The 20,557-nt window shown below is 40.8% G+C and overlaps 1 protein-coding gene across 2 annotated transcripts in view; it reads right to left on the bottom strand.

The window, feature by feature from the left end:
* MYH10 (myosin heavy chain 10) overlaps positions 1-20,557 on the bottom strand; it is a 103,535-nt gene that overhangs the window by 53,655 nt on the left and 29,323 nt on the right. For both annotated transcript variants that reach the window (XM_075771053.1, XM_075771052.1), the window contains exons 4-5: positions 12,721-12,748; positions 788-890 (exon numbers count right to left, since the gene is read on the bottom strand). In XM_075771053.1, the coding sequence (XP_075627168.1) occupies positions 788-890; positions 12,721-12,748 (131 nt within the window). The remainder of the gene's footprint in view (positions 1-787; positions 891-12,720; positions 12,749-20,557) is intronic.

Below are 20,557 nucleotides of genomic sequence, written 5' to 3'. Positions count from 1 at the left end.
GCTTCCAAGGACCAGAGACACCCACAGTGCCACTGGAGAAGAGCAGGCATACGCCAGTGTTGATTATAGCAAGCCACTTGCTTGTAGCAAGTCGAATTAGTACTTCACTGCAAAGAGATCCAAGTGCTCATAGCAACAGATATCCAAACCCATTCATATTTTTTAAAGCAAAGAATCACTAAAAATTCAGTGCAAATTTTGCAGTCTGGCAGTAAGTCTGAAGAAAGTTCTATATAAATCAAGTTAGTGACAAGTTACCAAAAACCCCAAGATTCTCTGCCATAAAACTGTATATGCTCTTGTTTGCAGCGTAATAAAATCTGAGCTTGTTATTAGCCACTGACTTCTAGACATACCATGTCTACAGCAGTTTTTAAGCTTGATGATTCTTCCCATCTACAAGTTAATTTCTGAAATAACAGAAAGCTTGTTCACAAATACAGTACTGAAAACTGCATCTAGTGGGAACAAAATTCCCTAAGAATTGTCTGAGTTAATTAAATTTTTGCAAAACTGGAGTTTACTGCATCAGAAAGCTTTGATGCTGTTTCTAGTTTCAGTGTTTGCATATAGCCTTTAATTTCGCAACAGAAATTAGAAAGCTAGCATTAACTGCAAATTTTAATGTAACTGCTCATTTCAGCTACTACTAAAGAGAAAATAAAGGTTGAGACAAGATTACGTGGATTACATTACACCTTATCTTTAATAAAAAAGTTGTGTTTTAATGCAAAGATGGTAATTTTCAAAAAGAGCAATAAACAAATAAGAAAATATCCCAACTTACAGGAATATTATGGTCCTTTCTTCCTTTATGGGAGGAAGCAACATGAGCAAGGTACTGAATAACCTTCTTAGTGTTTTCAGTCTTCCCGGCACCAGATTCACCTCTGCAAAACATTTCAGACATTTTCCTCAAAATTAATTTTCAACAATTTATCAATCCTTTGTTTATAGCAACCTCATTTCATTCCATTTATGGCTCTGACTACACGACAGACTTTCAGTAACTGTCTAAAACCAAAAGCGCTGATCTTGCAAGGAACTACAAGGTATTTGTTTAAAATACTTTCTTCATCCTAAAGATCTCCTTAGCATTAAGATGTTGATACAATGTGTAACATTAGTTTGATTAAAAGCTTTTGACTATATGCCTGAATTCCTTTGTTACCTAAAGTAACAAGAAACAGACTTGTCCTCTGCCTTGATCACAAGGCCAGAGACAGACTTTTTCAGAATGTAGATACATATATTATTTTTTAAATCATTATATATATATACACATACACACACTTTTATATTTAGCATCATTTTAATATACTTTCTGTTCCAGGAGCTGGTTATGAGAATTACCAAGTTGATGGAAACATTCAGTATCTTTAGAAGCCAGTTTTAAAGTACAGCAAAATGCATTTTAAACAAACAGATTCTTTGCACTGCTCTTCTCAGACTCTTAGCTAGTTTAAAAAAATAAATTTATGGCCACAGGGCTACATGAATTCATTAAGAAATGAATTTATTAGTGCAGAGTGGTACAGTACACAGATCAATAAAGATAGCAAATGCGCATTTCATTTTTAAGACAGAGGCAAATTTAAAGCAGAACATGTTTAGACAGAATTTATTGCAAGGTTTACATATGGGAGATTCTAGGCAGGAAATATGCCCAAGTTCACATCACTGCAATCACAAATGATGTTACTACAGCTCTTTTTTCTTTCTTTCTTTTTTTTTAAACATCGGTCTGGTCTTCAGATAAACTCACACATCAAAGGGATTATTACCAGGCCTAACTTAGCCATGATTCAATGGCAGTAAACTACTGGAGAAAGATCCCATTTCTAGTGAGACAGACTGCCACTAACAACAAAGCGTGTGAAGCTAAAAAGGATTTTATTATGGGGATTTGCATGGAAAGACTGAAAGAACTTCTGTCATTCAACATTTGTTCAGAAATTAAAGTTTGGAAGCCAACTACTTTGTAAGAATGACACGTACGCATTTTATGTGCTTGCATATTTCTCAGCGAAGATACTTATAATGGAAATGTTAATTTACTGGGAGGAATTTAAGCACATTCTTTTGCAGTCTTCATAAATACCTTCGGCCACCATGCTGCGTACCCCAGTTTTGTCACTAGCCTGCATTTCCTTTGGTATTTAGTACCTTCAGACCTGCACTTCTTGATCAGATAGGCAGCTTAGAAGCATCCCTATCCTCACGTTACACTAAGTGTTTGCAAAAATGAGACAACATAGCACTTGAAAATTTAATTTTCCATAAACAGAAAGGATATTACCCCAGATTTTCAAGGAGAATGAACTCTAGAACAACCTCATTTCTTCTGACCTTACCTCCCAATCCCAAAGGACAACTGCACTGGCAGAGGTGACCTCTTGCTAAGAGATGGCAGCATGCACCTCTCCATTCATGAGCAAGAAGCAATGGGGACTGAAGCAGCTCACTCACAGCGACTTTACAAACTCATCACAGCTCATCTGTTTGACCTAACAGAACAATCTCAGCACCCACTTTTATTGATGCCATCTGCTTCTCAGAAGCAACTACATCAACCTGTCCAAAACCATTTTTGTTCCATTTTTCCTAACAAGACAAACATCATCGGAAAATAAAGAATATGGAAGATTAGAAATCACTGCACTCAATTACTCAAAGCTTTCTGAAGACGGAGAGGGTATCTCCCTTGAAATGTGTTGACTGTGCTAGCTTTGCTCATGGCATGAAAAAACTTGGAAGGTATTACCTGAAGAGCTAGTTACAAAGAAGATTACTCAGAGAATTAGCTAATGGATAACCGGGTTTCCTTTTTGCCAAGATACCAGCAATAAGCAACACAGAATCTGGCTATACTTTGGGACTGCTACAAGTGGAACAACACACTTTGATTCTTAATGAAAAAATCCCATTTCTACCCAGCCCAGAGTCATCATGTACAAGACAAGTGCAAAGACTGATAAGAAAAAAAAGACCTCAGATGCCAATTCTTGCTTCCCAAGTCTTTATTTCTAGTTTCCCTTTTACTGCAGTGTTCACATTAACATAATTCATGACTATAAGCAATAACAAAAGCAGTCTTGCCTGTTTCTAGATTTGTATTAAAATATGCTTAATGCCAAAACTATTCCAGCAGGCAGAAGTAAGAAAAGTAAAGCAAAATATACATTTAAAAACAAAACAATGTGTTCTTATTGTCATCAGAGCTTGGGAACACGTTATTAGCCATGCCTTTAAAACCTTTAAAACTAGATAAATAAACTTTTCTGTCAAATTACAGAAACAGAGTTTGTTACATTTTAAAGGAGGAAAATCTACTCTGACACATCCAGTGAAGAGAAAATAGTACAATAAATACAGTCCAGGCACCACACAGTTTTAGAAGAATCTACTAACCAACAAGCTCTCTGGCATACACACCAGCAAAGCTTCACACAGCACAGGAAGGTCAAAAGCTTGCAATACATTCCTTTTTGCTAAAAAGCCTTTAAATCTAATAGTGGGGGGGGTTTTAGACAAAGTCTCTATGCAAGTTCTCATTCAAAAGCAACACTAATGGATGTTATCATCCTAGTTCTCCTCTCCCTGGAGCTTACAAGTATGCCAAATATTTCCTGCAGGATACAGTGTTAGATAGCTCTGCTGCCATATACTATAAAAGAATTAGAAGATTTAGGGTAAAGTCCTTTTCGTTTATAGAAACAATGACACACGCGTACTTTAGATCTTTCCCAGGAGTTCAAGCACATGGATTATAAAAATAAATTAAAATCTTCTGACTTCTATCAACCTGCCCCAAAAAGGTAAACTTTTAGTAACACTGTGTACAATATTTATGGAATGGAGATGGTATCACGAAGCTAAACATTAACTTTTTCAAAACCTTGTTTTAATACAACTCAATTAATATGTTACCATAAATTAAACAACTAAAATCTTTGGCTGAGATCCTAGCCTTACTTCAGTCAATGGTAGCTTTCCTAATGACTTCAGTAGGGTCATAATTTCACCTCTTATTTCGGTCTCAATTCCACTACTAGTAGAAACAAAACCTTATGAGAGTGAATTGAAACACTATCAACTCCAGCCACGGGCTATGCCAAACAGCACATCCAAGTACACAAACCATCTTTAGCAATAGCCTTGAGTTGGAGGTTTAAGGTTATTCCATCACTTAAGTGAAGGATCCCTCCCTTACAAACTGTGTTAGAGACAGGTCAAAGAAAGTCCGACAGTCACTGGTAAATTTATGTAGTATCTAGAGCTGCAGTGCTTTTCCCTAGAGCGGCAAAGCTTCTGCTTTGAAGCAGCTTCAAGCACATTTAAAACAGGAAAAGCTTAGCTAGCAACAGCACTTTAAAGTTTTTACATGGTTTTAAATTCATTGCATGTAAAGCTATAGTGTCATTTTCAATAAAGGAAAATAAGTTTGCCTGAAGAGTACATCTCAGCTACAATTTGATTAGCAAAAATTAGCTACTGACTTTGTAACCAGCTGCAATTTTTATTTTCCTTGAGCAACTGGAGCTCAAATCTTGCACAGAAGTAAAAGGCATTTCCTCTGCTGAACAGATTGCCATCTAGAGAACAGACAAAACAAACATAGCAGGAGATGACTCCCAGGTCAGAAAGCAGACAGGCAACAAGCAGGAATGGAAGCAGGTCTTCTGACTTCCAGGAGAGCCATGTGCTCTGGCCATAGGCCCACTTACAATGGCAGTTATTATTCCATAAATAGGTTAAACACCTGTCTGGGAAAGACCTATTCTAAGGGGAAATGCTGTTCTAAAGAAAAACAGTAGGGAAACAATTGTTTTTCCTATTGTCAAGCAGGTTTGAAGCATCTTCTTGTGATAGTTACAGCACTCAGCATGGCCAGGACAAGGCAACACCACCACCCCCTCCTGAACTGGTAAATGAGTTTCTGGATTTTAGGGAAGTCAAATTAGTTTAAAGTTGCTTACTGAAGTCTCACTGCAAGGACTGGCAGCCTTCCACCACCACCCAGCTAGCCGTTAATGTCACTAGCAGATCAGGGGCTACGCAGGACATACAAAGCATAGTGCTGTGAGTCACGTAGGACAGAAGGACACAAAACCACACGTACAAAGGAAGCTTTGAAATTCAAGAGACAGACTTTTCTTCATCTTGCTACCTGTGCACAAAGTCTACTGCAAACTAACAATATTTGTTAAGATAAGCATCTGGAATATATTAGGATGGTCAGATGAAGTTAGTATCATCTTTCCCATTACAGATCATCTCTGTCATTTAACGTACTGAAAAACTAACCAAGGAGCCAGTATTTTCCATGATGGGAGCCTGGATCACTCAAACTTTTCCTTTGCCCTGTGAGTTTGAGTCTATTACTATCATTCCTGATCAGCAACAGGCTCTGGGATGAGAAGTTCATCTGGAAGCAGAAAGTCCTTCTGCAAAGAAGTGGCACCACCACCTTGACACCCGGCCAAGTTCGCCTCAGTGCTCAATTTCACAAGGCTCGGGAACCCCGACCTGCCGCTCACGGGTCTGTGGCCACCAGTGCCTCCTTTCATAGGAAGCAGCCGCTTCCATAAGGCACCAAAACATGAAGTATGCACTTAAATTGTTTGTAGGAGAAAATAACTGCGTAAGAGCCCGAACAATGGTCTTTTGTCCTTGTCACAACAGCAGTTGCAAAGAACAGAAGAGACACTTATTCTCAGACACAACTGAGCAGATCTTCTGCCAGTTACAAATTAACAGATATTTACAGTCAAGACCTGTAATTAAAAGGATGTCTTAATCACCTGGCTAATTTTCTGAAACAAAGAGGTATATAACTGATAGTTTGGACTAGCACAGAAGAGTCACTAATTGGCTTTACTATTTACAAAGCTGCTTTACAGCTCCTTCATTTCTCTCTAGATGCTTCACATCATCTCAACACCAGTTGTCTAGGGAATGTTACAAGCTGGACTCCAGCCAGAGGTTGTATACAAAAATGCTCGGTATTTGTTGCTGTTGTCCTTTAATAAGCAGCCTCTATTCCCTCCACACCCCACCACTCCTACTGAAGCCAATTCAGATTAGATATCCTTGTACGGCTGCAAGCATCTGCTAAATGACTGTTTATCGAGCCCGGTCTCAGTTTTGAGAATACCATAAGCTTGTGGTAAGATTCTCCAATTTAGAACATACTAGCTTAAAAAAGTGCAGTGCAGCACATTTTCATGTGTGACTTCCAAAAGTCGCCTTGCAGCTAAAGACAACAAAGCCAGGAAAAGTTTCAATATTTCTCAGATTCCTAGTATACCACAACAGAAATTTCTTCATCTTGGTCATCAGCCTCCACCAGCCCAGCATGCCATTTAACATTAACAGACAGCAATAATCAAAGAGAAACAGCAACTCTTAGCAAAACATCAGCAGCTTCAGCTTCTCAAGGAAAAAGCAGCCTGCAAAGCTGTTCATTGCAACTTCACGTCTTACAGAAACAAAAGAATGTACAGTGAGGAACGTGCACATCGCAAAGTAAGCAGTACCTTTCTGCCATGGATTTCGTATGGATGCTGGGTTAATACAGGCTGGTATGTACTGATAAGCTAGCAAGAACGTGAAGTTGCTGGAACTACATATATTTTCCTTTCTTTTCAGCAAACTAAGAGTTTACAGACAGAAGATCATAGAATCAGAGAATGGTTTGGGTTGGAAGGGACCTTAAAGATCATCTAGTTCCAACCCCCCTGCTGCGGGCAGAGACACCCTCCACTAGACCACATTGCCCAAAGCCTCATCCAACCTGGTCCTAAACAAATTATCATTTGCACTCTAACCGGGGAGGGGCTAATTAGATGGAAGTTAGTTAAGTCTAGCTTTCCAGAGAGCTTCTAGTTTTGAGGGCTGTTTGTTTGCTCTTAATTTGAAAGCTTGATGAACTAAATTACAAATCAATAGTGCTCTAGCATCCTCACTAACAATTTGTTAGCAGTTAACTTCTTTTTAGCTTTGAAGTTGGATGGTTTAATCTTGGGATGCTATCACCATTATTGTTCATTCAGCTCCTCCCATCTCACCATTAACCTGGCAATAATCAGGCTTTCACTAATGTCTGATAAATTGCCCAATGGATTCAGGAATTGCAGGTGTACATGCCTGTGTACGTATTTGGGTTTTTCAGTTGCTGAAAGGCCAAAGGGCACATAAGAAATCACATCATGACCACCTGAGGAAATCCGGGTTATACCATGGAGCGGATAGAGTCCTTCTGGACATGGGAAAACTGCTTTTGGTTCACTCTGAGAAAAGCCCCTCTATAATCAGCAATTTCATCAAAAGGTTTCTCCTACCAACTCTGTCCCTGGGGCTCACATACTGAGCAATTCACAAGAATAGACATGGCTGGGGGAAAAGGGGAGCACAATGAAACAAAAAAAGACTAGAAGAAAGGAAGTCAGCACATAAATATCCGTAAGATTAGTTGCCACTAACTCAGAACAAAGCCCCATAGACTAGTCTCCTCAGCAATGCAATTGTCTGTATTTGGTTCCTTAAAAGATAGATAGTAGAAAGGGAAGAGACTAGAAGGTAACAAAAAAGGAGGAAGGCACACCATTTTGTGTTTGGAGACAACTCTTATTTCTACAAGAAGAGCAGGCAGTCATCTACGTCATCAAGTCTGGATCGGAGAACTGAACAACAGCCACATCAGCTGGCAATGGAAGTAATACTCTCCTGAAGAACCAGCTTCCATGTTAGCTGAAGGACAAGACGTTCTGCTGAGACAAGCATTCAGAGAATGCAGCACTGTTGTTTTTTCCCCTCTTAGTATTAAGTCTGACTTTAAGAAAATATCACTAACTCTAAGATCACCAGTTTATGTAAAACTCCTCATCTTTAGGACATGTCAGACCCCAAACTCCTCATGGAACGTCAGCAGGTGATGAAGTTGAGACAAGAAACCTCCACGTAATCCCGCTACCTTTGAAATAACGAGATGCGGCAGGAGACATACGTGCTTGGAGAACCATCCATCAGGCTAAACCACCCTACACAGTGCATTTAGATGAATATGCCTGTATCTGCAGCATTTCAATGGAATACAGGTTATTCTTCAGCCCAATTCTCTTTGAGGGGGAAAAAAAGAATTAAGATCATTCTCAGGAAACTGTATTCCTCAAGAAGTTCCTCCTGCATGCACCTTCTCTCAACAGGCACACCACCTGCATACCATTCTGTCACATAAATGATGTCTGGTCTCTACCAAACACTGAACCAACCTGGATCATGAGGTACCGTCACTCCTCAGGCAAAGTGCAAGCAAATCTCCAAACTGCCTACGTAACATCTGAGATAAGATATTCTTAAACATGGCTACAAAATTGGTTTAACTATGTTAGAAAATAAACTCAGTAACACCCTTGCAGTTTCATGATGTGTCTGGTCACAGGTAGCTATCTACTAGCACAGTGACTGCAGGAAGGCAACTGCAGTCCTTTCAGGGGAAACAGATGAGTATTTCCTGAAGATCTGGACAATGAAACAGCCTCAGCCCCAGATTCGGGTGGCACACTTTCATGTCCAGGGTAAGAACCACCATGTATACCAGATACAAATCAGGATTCAGTTGCCTATTGAGTCCAGAAGGATCAAAAGCTTAAGGTCATCTTGCAGATGAGGTAATAACACAATTGAAGACAAGAGGCTAAAGATTTCTCCAAGGTAAACTATGAACAGATCAGACACTCGCTAAGTTAGAACCAAACAAAGGCAGGCATCTGGACAAAGCGCAGAGATGGCCTTTGAAAAGAAAGAACGAACTGAAACAAAACCCAAAGGCTCAGAACAGCACCCATCTCTCACCTAGGAATGCCCTGGAGAGCAGCACTCCCAGCTGTCAAGAAGAAAAGGCAGCCGGATCCAGAGACCTGGCAAGGTGTCGTTCAAATACTATTACTTGAGAGCTGATCTGGCCCCCTGCTCTAAAGGCCATGGAAGGTAAAAACCTAGGAAACTTGATCAACTAGAGGTAGGGAGAGATAGGTGAAGATGCTAACCAGACAGACCTTCATCAAGCAATGGGAGAGACTTATCTCCAGGATGTACGTAAAGACAATTACAGTCAAGGCAATGGGAGACAGGAGAATGATGGGCACACCGCAACCGTCCACTCATCTAAGTGCACAAGTCAAGGGATGTGTTCCTTCTCACTAGCTAGCTTGAACCACTCTTACTGGAGAAAAGAAAAAGTATTCTGAGGACTTTCAACTCTACTAAATATGAGGTGTCAGGACCTTGATCACCTGATTGACCAAGTCTGGGATGAGAAGATGTCTCAAGCCTTTTATGAACTGCCAAAGGAGTTTCTGAAACCACCTTCAGTGCAGTCAAGACACACTCCTTTCACCTTATTTTTTCCTGCCTTAGCCTAAGACCTGTAAAACTAGTGGCATGGAAGGGAAACACAGTTTACCCTTTCACCACAAAGTCAGCAATGCAATAGAAGTCCTGGACACTAGCCCACCCTTGATCAACACGAGACCTCCTTTTGGTCTGCTCCACAAGGGAGTTGCCATGGCCTTGTCCCATTTATGAAGGGCATTTAACATCCCAGCCAACCAGAGGTCAAGTACTGAGTTTATAACACAAGCCTGACAAAAGAATTCAGCTCTCCCATGAGGCCCATGGGGGAAACCACATTAGGGACAGTACCGCAGCAGGCAGCTGTCTTTATTTGTTCAAAAGATACATGCAGGGGAATACAAATGGTTTCAATGGCACTTGTCTCTGAATTGGACACAGAGCTGAAAAACAGCCTAAGACAAACCTGGTTTAAGAGAAAATTGTTTATTAATCTGAACATCAGTCTGGTAACCCTGACCATCCTTTTTTATGGTCAGTATCTGAATGGTACTGATGGTTAGACAGAATTAGCAAGGTCTCCTGGGCTACGGTGGAACTTTGGTGTTCAAGGTGACAGAAAGGCCTTGGATCCTAGCATCTATCACATCATGTGTCTTCATATTCTCAAAAGGTAAGACCTAGACTGGATGTTCTTCAGTTCTGTACGTCCAGTTTGGAGATACAATCATAGAATGGCTTGGGTTGGAAGGGACCTTAAAGATCATCTAGTTCCAACCCTCCTGCCATGGGCAGGGACACCCTCCACTAGACCACGTTGCCCAAAGCCTCATCCAACCTGGTCTTAAACACTTCCAGGGATGGGGCATCCGCAACCTCTCTGGGCAACCTGTTCCAGTACCTCACCACTCTAACAGTAAAGAATTTCTTCCTAACATCTAATCTAAATCGACCTTCCTTCAGCTATAATGCCTTACCCTTCATAATTCTGAGGCCACACATCACATAACCAAGGAAATTCATATTTCCTTCTAAACTATGTCTAGTGACATTGGTTTTTAACCTTGTTTTTCTTTATGCTGTGTAAGTACTTCAGTAAGAAATGCAAGTTAAAGCAGCAAGACAGCCTGGAATCTGTTGTTCAGAAACTCAGCTTTACTAAGACTCTGCCACACTTCTGTTAAGCGTAGTAGCCTCTAACAGTGGTACAGTCAAGACTGAATTAAAGGTAGCAAAACTTGTCCGGTGTCATGGTACTAGTCTCAAGTTTTATGATATGATTCTGGGACAGTGTTGAAATCCTTCAGAGATGTATTGTCCACTGCTTCTTAGCACCAGCTTCTGAAATTTTACATGGAATAGAAGATTTGCCACCAAACATTTTACATGTTCAACAGAAGAGACGTCCTCAGGGCTATCTTGGAGGGTCATAATATTAGGACTGCACTCAGCAGTCCCCAGCAGCTCCATACTTCAGTACTGGATATGGTCACAGACTCCTGAGGTCTGACTGTAAGGAAGTGTGCCCATTCCCTATCCCTCAGAACCTGGAAGCAAGCTTTGCTCTGCAAATGGATATAACAGCAAGCAGCTTATCAACTGCCTAGCCAAGATGTGGAATCTATCACGAGATCCAGATATTTCATGTTGAAGTGTGCTGTACCGGATATAAGACAGGGTTCAATTGCCCATTCAGTGCAGAAGGATCAAAAGCTTACGGTAACCTTACAGGTGAGGTAATAACAAAATTGAAGGCAGGAGAGCTTAAAGGCTTTCCAGTTTGCAAATGAACAGATCAGACATTCAGTAAATCCTGTAGCACTGCCATTCCAACCTTTGTGGTCTTGGCTGACCATGTAAAGGAGTGCAAAGATCATGCATAGGCACAAAACATGAAGCAACTTCAAAAAAAATTCACCTGAGGCAAGCACACAGTCTCAAAGCATCCACAAACACACAAGAACAAAGCATTTATTTTCGCTCTGGGATCCCATCCCTGCTTTGAGGGTTGTTTTGTACATTGCACATGAAGTAGTCATCACATGAAAACAGAAGTCCTACTAAGAGCAGGGCCCACAGACCTAGACAAGTCTGTGTTAGCTGGATCAACTTTTATCTTAGCTACAGAACTATATTTGCTTCTGTGTCCTTGGGCCCCATGAATCTAGTTCAAAAAAATCATGGCTTGAAAGGATCTGCTTTCAGTCTTGTAGAGAGTCTGACAGTTAAGGCACTTTTGTAGGAAGCAGAAGATGAAGATTTGAATCCCTTCATGTCAAGAAGGAAACTGAACCCAGGTCTCTTTCCAGCAATTAATCTAACCATCAAGCTATTTCAGGAAGCAGGCATCCTCACAAACTATGGCCTCAATGCAGCTGGCATGCACTGGCACACAGTATGGTCAACTGATCACAGAACCAAGTCAGAGGCATGCAAGCTACCGTATCTTCCCCCTCTCCCTCAGATAACCGAGTATGTTACGTTATACCCCAGCAGCCTCAGTATGGAGCCAAGGTGTTGTTTCACAACACAGATGAACTATCCTAACCTTAGGGTGCTACGAACAGGGACAGCTCCCCTCTGCAAGTTTATACCTCCTGCTTCAGGCTAGTACTCCTCTGAGCCTACAGAGTGCAGACCCAGAGAACTAAAAACTGCTGAAAAGCATCATTTTGTGGCAAGGTCAGCTGTCTGCAAGCTTCACTCCCTGAACTGGCTTGTGACACTGGCTGCCAACCCCCATGCCAGCACAGGAGCCTGCAGAGACACACAGTCTGGGTGGGAGAGGAAAGGAAACTGGATCACCCCTTTCGCAGCAGCCCAAAGATAGATCAGCTCAGTGGTGTCATAATCCTGAAACGTGTTTGTACTCTGACTACCCCACTGTTGCATTTCCAGATCCCAGAGAAATTGAAGCTGAAAGAGAAGTTTGCTCCTGGGTGGGGCAAATTCAGGTGCACACCAAGAAAGCAAAAGGAAACGATCCAGAGTGAAGTGCTCAGGGAAGTTTCTAGACCAACTTTTGATTCCTGTCCCCCTCGGGCACTACACACTGAGTAGTTACAGCACAACACTTCAGACAGATGTGTATTTCTTAAAGCTTTTTGTTTCTGAGTCAGATCTCTTAATTGACGTTTTAGAACTACAATTCTTAAATGGCACATGCCTATAAAACTTTCAATACCCTAAATTATAGTATTAAAATAAAAATATTCCCCGCATTAAATACTACTTCATGCTACATCTTTAACCATTAGCCACTGCCTGTCAAGATTAAAGACCAAGTTTTGACTACCACAGCTGTATCAAAGGCACCTTTCACAACACAGAGTTCCAAAAATGCCCAAATGAAAAGTGTTCACTTACGTGCAGAGAATTGATTGGTCCTCACGGTCTGCAAAACAAGAACAAACATGGTTATAGTTTTTTGTTTATACTGCCCTGTAATTTGCAAGCAGTTTCTTTCAAATGAATATTTAAAAAAAAAAAAATATCAGCTTTTCAGCTTAACAATTCTAAGGACACTCTCAAGCAATTTTAATAACATCCCTTAAACGTTCCAGTTCGCACACACACTTCAAACAACAGTTTAGACATTCCTAAAAATTCTGCCTTTTCAAATAATAAAGCCAAAATGTTGGTTAAATTTTATAACAATCCACTGTAATCTTTTAAACCGTATTTTCAGACAAAGCTGACCCAACATCTTTTATTCCATATGCACCCTTTCCCCGATTAAGCAAATTATTTAAAATCTTAAGTACTAAGCAAGAAAAAAACCCCAATTTCAAGTATACAATACTAACAAGCAGACACTTGGAAACAGCACTAACATCTCCAGCGAACAAGTGCTTTACAGGTTGTTGTTGTTGGTTTGTTTGGTTTTTTTTAAATGAACATGCAAGCCTAAAGTGTTTTCATAATTTAGCTTATTCATTAAAGACTTGTGTAAAGGACATCCAAGGAAACACCAAACAGAGTTGAACTCCGCAGTATGGCGCGGCTCAGCACTTTTGTGACACCCACTACCGTGCTCGTGACCTTTGAAAAGAATGCCTGAAGGTCAGTTATACCCTGCAAGAGGTATTTCATAATTACAGGATCTTTATAGAATATAGTTCAACATCATACACTCTATATTGAAAATTATATAATCAAAACATTCAAATATACCTGCAAAAAAGTAAAACGTTTTGGTTACAGGTGTTCTCCACCCCATTTGAGCCAGCGTTTTCACTGAGTTCAATATCTTTTTCATAAATCTGCATCGCAAAGATCTTGCCTTTACACTTCAGCTGTTTGTCACTAGTTCCAGAAGAACACATTCACCTCCTGCAAGCTCAGAACTTGAAACAGTTTTTCTCCTCTGACTGGTAATTTGTAATGGATTATATTACAATAAATTAAAAAAAAAATTAAAAAAAAATCAAGCTTTATTTTGTTCAAGTGTAAAACTCAGGACTACACATTAGAATCCCTGCTTCTCTCTGCATACACCCCTTCCCTGAACACGAGGCTCCAACAGGCCACAGAAAGAGAGGAATTGGTATGTGATGACCATTATTCCTTCTGGGACACAGAGTTCAATACCAGCAGGATGAACAGACAGCTTCAGTTGCTACAAGGCAGCTTCCCCACATGCTTAATAGGTTCAGAACAGATCTGTGTCCATATATACATCCTCAAGACATTTATGACTATTTCTGGTAATCAGAATAACGTAAGCAACGTTTCACATTGGTTCTAAATGGGTCCAGGAAAACTCCTGTTAAACCGAGTTGCAAATTACTGCTGAGTAATTACCTATGTGAGTGCATAGCACTGTTGTGTAACAATTAGTGTTGAAGCACAACTTCAACCTTAGCTAGGCAGCATGTGAAAAAAAATAAAACAATCCAGCAGCAAGCTGCGTTCCCCCCATTACACTGCCTGAGGAACAACCCAGGTACAAAACCAGTTTGCCTTCAGCCACATCAGCTCCCTGAGCAGCCTTGCCGTGCAGTGGCAGAAATACAAGTTTCAGCACAGACAGGCAGGACTGCCAATCAGGGCAGGGACCCCTGGGTTTAGATCAGTGCGGGCTGCTTTGGTACCCAGCCAGAGTCAAGACAGGCTGCTGATGAAGGGGCAATCGTGTCCTGTGCCTTTCCTCCATCTGTGCCAGCACTCACGTCAGTGTGGCCCAGCCAAGGGGTGAGCAGAAAAGCTGCCTCACAAACTGGTTTTTGGTCTGATTTGTATGGAGCTGAATCGGTGCCCTCACACACTGTACAAAACACTGTACTGGCAGAAGGGAGACCTGAGATCTTTTTCACAGCAGCCCCAATTTAGATCGAAAGGCTATGTTCATACAGACATAACACATCTAAAAAAAGCGAGCCAGCTAAAAAAGACCAGGTCTCAGCAAAATATTGTTATTTTCATTAGTTTATGAATAGAAAGTTTGAAGGACACAAAGTCAGGTTTTTCAAAGTTGGCAGATACTACTGCGTATTGCCACAGCTGGCTAAACCTGAGGCTTGAGGACTGCACCACTAGCAGGTTTTAGACTACGTTTTAGCATCAAGTATCACGGAAAATTAGGTGCTTTCTGACTGAAAAGCATTAAATACATGCAAACAGTTGCACTTTGAACCCTTTGTACTAGCTTGTTCAAAAACAGCCAGTTTTTTTTACCAGTGACCCTCTTCCCCATCATGCAGGCAAACTGCATTGGGTTGCACTTCACCAGGAGCACAAGTCAAATGCTGCAACCCCATGACTATCCGTATCCTGCAAGCAGACACTAGTTCCAAAACCCCTACCTACAGGGTAACAACAGAGCAGAATGATTGTAGGAGAGGAGGAAAATATTAGAGTATTACAAGTGGGAAAGAAAATAAGATCCAAAGAGTTGGTGATACTCCTGACAAGATGCAGGGATGGTACCAATCATTTCTTACATCTGCATGATGTATAGCAACTCCTGTACAGACACACCAAAAAAAGGAAGGGGAAAGCCTGTGACTGCAAGGAAGAAGAGCTGAGAGTTGGCAAAAGCAGTGGGAGTGTGACAACAGAAATGTTAAGAGAACACTCAAAAAAGTTTATGTTCCTCTAGTTTTGATATACAGCAGCTGGTCTCAAATCCGATCAGAAATAACTTTTTGGTACAAGCAGGAGACAAACCCCAGAACTCCAGCAGCAGCTGGATGTACTGTACGCCCAGTTGTCAGCATAAACTAGAAAAAAGTGCAACTTTCTGACCCTGATCTGTCTCCAGGGGTAGCTGACTCCTGCACTTCACACACAACTCCATATGCCAGCAAGAAAAAAAAAAAAAAAAAGAAAAATGTCAAGATACCACAGGACAGTACAAATCATTTGTTCTTTTAGAAGAAATTGCTGAATGAATGCCAAGTTGGTACCACAAAGAGAGTGGAAAGTTAATATTTCCTAGCTTTAATATTTATTGAGACATTTTCTAAAGTGACAGCTTGATTTTCCCCTTCTCATTTCCCAAGAATAACTTCTCTCTGTAGTTTTGTCACTGTAGCTAGGTCAAAAAATACAGTCTCCTCTAAACTACACCTCTTCAGTTTATCTCTTAAAAACTGAAGAACACAGGTAACATTTGCTTTGAAATTGAAAGTAGTTTATTTGAAGGCAACGGGCATTTGTCAATGTTTTGTATCATTTTACCTGTCAATTTACCACACAAAGTTAGTGTTTCACAGCATGCAAGACACTGTATAAATGAATTTTCTTACCCAATTAGTCCTAGAGAAAGCCTACAAGTCCAGACAGTTGTATTTCTGTCATTGCCAGAAGCTCCAGAGCTTTTTTATTTTCTGCATCCAGGAGCATGAACTGACACAGACCTTATGAAGAAGTTATCAGGTACTCCAGTGTGTTAGTCCAAATCCATTTTTCTGTGTCCACGTGGACTCTGAACCTCACAAAGTATGAAACTGGAAGACAACAGCAAGCTTCAAGTTTTGCCTTCCAATCACTCACGCTAATGGCCAGTTCCAGCATTTTGCACTCAGCTAACAATAACAAATCCTACAGCCTGAAGGCTCAGGATGCTGCTTGATGCCCTGTCAAATGGCAGATGTTTTTTCTTGCGAAATGCCCAAGAAAAAGAGCTGATCTCTCCGGACTCATTCTGAAAAAGATTCTGACAAAATGACTAACATGGAAGAGTTATTTATGGTTGGTTTGTTTTGATTTTCTCCTCCCACAAATAACACAATTTATCTGCAGTCTTGATTTAAAAGCAGCTGGTCCCCTTCCTAAAGGCTCCTTAGAGCACTAACTACGTATCGGATAACCTGTCTTTTGAAAGACCCAAGCTCTTATCTGGTGCTTTTGCCAGATTTATTATCTGGGACAGGGAAGAAGCACTAAACTTCTCATCTTTGGATGTACATCTCAATAATACTTTCAAAAAACTGTGTGATTCTCTGTGATCCAGCTTCAACCTGAAGGGTAGCAAGCAGCCCACAAGACAGATTTTTTTTTTTTTTAATGACAGAGAACATGCCTAAGTCTTAAAAATAATCTGCCGTCCTTTGCAAAAATTTAACAGCACTTTTTTTATTAAAGCCATAGTTTCGAGGTGGTTGTTCAGGGAATCCTAAAAATATTGGAAAACACTTAAGTTTCTACACAAGCCTTGTGATTCTTAAGAACAGACCAAAACCATCTCCCTAGCAAAGTCCTCATGAGAAAACATCACTAACATCAGATAGATTTGTAGGAATATATAAAGACTAGACCAATTCAACAAATCCCTTGGGATTTATAAGCAAATTGCAGCAGCAAAAAGCAGAACAAGTTAGTAGACAATCCTCATCTCCAATCTTTAGGGCAACTGAAATAGGAAATACAAATAAATTACTCATGAATAGTATTAGCAAATTTGACATGAATTGCCTGTGTTACTCCATACAAAGGCAAGAAAGCATATTGGTCTGGAATGGTTGATACTCTGGACAGAGTTGTAACAGGTTCGTTACACTTTGAGCACAAAACTAGATGATTGGGGCAGGGGGGAAGCACCTATAACACAACTTAGATAACAACTTTGCTATCAACATAAGCATCTTTCAGGTTACTCCCATATAACCCAATACAGTTTCAGTATAAGGCTGAGCCAAACTACCAGCTCCCAGTCTCTTAGGGAAAGGTGTATCACATCTCTGCCATATCACCAGCACGGTTTGTCCTCCGAGCAGAACCCTGGTGCTTGTCTGATCATAGGTTAAAGCAACTCTGCTCACTGATCAAAGACACTCAGTAAGTCAACTTAACTCAGATGAATATAAGCACAAGGACAAGTATGTGGTAGGAGGGGATGAAATAAGAGGACCAAGCTCTTAATCTAAGGGCTGGTCTTACAACATAGCTTAGGTTTCAAACCAATACAAAAGTCCCACTGGAATCTATCACTTCACTTTAGAAACACACAGCTTGGATTTAAGTACATCCCAAGGTCTTCAAACCACACTGAAGACCATAACATTCAAGTTGCACAGAGAAGGGTTACTACAATACTCCTAATTTGAAAAACAAAGCTCCAAAATTATACAGAGTCTACGAGTAAAAACAAAATTTGATTTTCTCCTCGTGAAATAAGCTTTCTATAGACTAGCGTGTCCTTTTGAATAGAAGGATTTGGAAGCACAATGGCAATACAACCTGATACTAGCCTTAGTCTGAAGCTCCCTCGCTACTATAACTCAGCTTCAGCCACCATTGATGTCTCTGCTTCCCCAGCCCAGTTTCACCACCCCACTCTTCCCTTTGAACCAGCAGCCAATTGTACAGAGGCAGGTGGTACTAGTTCAAGTAGCTGATGGAACTAACAAAATCTAGTTTTCAACCAGATCCAGTTTGCAACACAGCCACACCAACACTGGAATTAGTATATGGAAAGTGAGAGAACCACTTCTTGTACCAGCTACCCATGCTCTGGTCACCCTAAAGCTACTGCAAAAGCACCTTCCCCAGCTGCAAACCCTTCCCAACCAGGTAGCTGCTGCCAGCAGAAGGTGCCACCTCCTCTATCCCCAATGCACATTCCCACCATCTCCCTTGAGCCAACACTGGTAGTCACCTCCACCTACAATGAGCTGATCAGGGAGTCATACTAGCAGAAAACTAATCCTATCAAAATACATAAAAAGAGGGGGCGGGGGGAAAGCAGCCAGCACAAGGGAGGTGGAGCACTGAATAACCAGAGTGGGTCTTACTCTTTTGGCAGCAGTTAATCGTTAGATCGGCTTACACTGTATCAAGCTATATATTTAGCATCTGGAAGTATCAGACATCGAAGCATTTCTTTCACTCTTGCTCTCCTCCTTCTTTTGCTTCCACCCAAAGGAAGACTGGCTCTCACACCTCAAGGCAAGAATCAGCTGCTGTGTTTAACACCTACTGACGCAGAGCTGAAAGACGTCTTACTGATGCAAGAAGCAGCCACATTAGGGAAACTCAGTCACACAACATTGAACTGTACAAAAACTTTGAGGAGAGGCCAAGGAGAATTACCAGAATACAAGAAGGACGAGAAGAATTACAGCTCTGAAAGCCATTTTGCCCCACGTTCTCAAACCTATGTTGCTCTTGTCTCCCCAGAGGAACATGCTCTGCGGAAGGCAACTGGCAGCTCCTCAAACAAACCTGCTGCTTGGCTGCAAAAGAGTTGTTTGAAAACCCAGTAAGAACAGACCCCGATGTTTACCTTGCTATGTATTTATAATAGAGTGCATGAAGTCTTGACTGTCAGAATACAAAACATTTTACTCCACATCCCTCTCTCACCAAACTATGGAAGGATTCCTCCCTCCTCCCCCCTATCAACAGACTAGACCTAACAAAACCCCTGTTAGCTCTAGGAAGGCTCCAGATGTACATTAAACACATTTGTTGGGTAATTGGTTCAGGCAGGATGTTCTGAAAAGTCGTAGCTCAAAGCTATAGAGTCTGTCTACAAAAGGATTACTGTATTTTAACAAAGCAGCTTTTCTTAAAAGCATGACTTAGTTCTGCTTTGGTCACACTACAGTCATTCATAAATTGATACAAGATAATCAAACAGAAAAGGAAGACTCTGTCTTCAAGTTTCCTACAGAAACTCAAAGGCAGTAGCATTGCAAGCACAGAAAGTTTATCACAGAACACAGCTTACAAGCGAAGGGACACCCACCCTTTACAACTGTCATTGCTCCAATTGCCATATTGGCGTTTTAAGGAATGCAAATGCCCAGATCTGCCTTTATCCCTCACCATTTGGCTCGGAATGAATGGAAGAAGTCATTTGGAGCTATCCTGCACAACTAGCCCAACTAGGCTATCCCGGCCCAACTAGAAAGCCATTTCCCAAATACAGAGGTCTGTGAAAACAATTCCACAGACACATTACCTGCTTTCAGATTTAACATATCTCTGATTACAGCTACAGCTCTTGTCAAACACTAACTTTCATACAAACATTGACTGTCTCACAATCCCACCACCCTTCCCATAAACATCTTCCTTTTTGCATCCAGCCTTTATTTAGGTAAGAACATGAAAAAAGCATGCCAAGATAAAAAGGTTAATTCTAGAAAAGTAGTGAAAATGAATGTACATGAGTATTAACTTGCTTTCTTGACTCAGGTTGAAGAAAAAGCTATGGGCTACTACAAACCCAGCCATCAACCAGCAGGACATTATGGAGAGGGAAATGGTTGTTATTTGCAGGTACATCAAGGGTTGTCCTTCCTAAAAACCAAGTGCAAGACACTTGCGTATCATTTATTTTGACATAGCCTTTCCTTTCATTTCTCTGAAGCATGAAATACCCATTCAGCAGTGATAAAACGCCAGCCTCATTTCTGTAGGAGGCACAACCAAAAAAGTTGATGCTTTTGTTCAGGTGGAGGAAGGCAACTTCTCTGATGTTTCTCAAATGGGAGAAATTGTTGTCTTTCCAGAAAGAGGCAGTGGTGTAAGGGGAATGGAGGGTTCTTGTTTATTTTTAGACAACATTTAATAGTCAGGTGCCATAGCCCGTAAACCAAGAAAAATTTGGTTCCCTGGTCGATAGCCTTGTTTGTTGTGGATGTCAGGCTGGGAAGACCTGTGTATATTTGCCCTCTACTGCGGGTGAACAGGCTCAAATATCAATCTAGTCAAGGACATTTAAAAATTGAATTCCTGACAAGTTTTATGAAAA

Source organism: Balearica regulorum, chromosome 18, assembly GCF_011004875.1.
Source record: "Balearica regulorum gibbericeps isolate bBalReg1 chromosome 18, bBalReg1.pri, whole genome shotgun sequence".
In the NCBI taxonomy this organism is placed as follows: domain Eukaryota; kingdom Metazoa; phylum Chordata; class Aves; order Gruiformes; family Gruidae; genus Balearica; species Balearica regulorum.
Note: the sequence above shows the minus strand (reverse complement) of the source record. Positions and strands in the feature narration are given on the sequence as shown.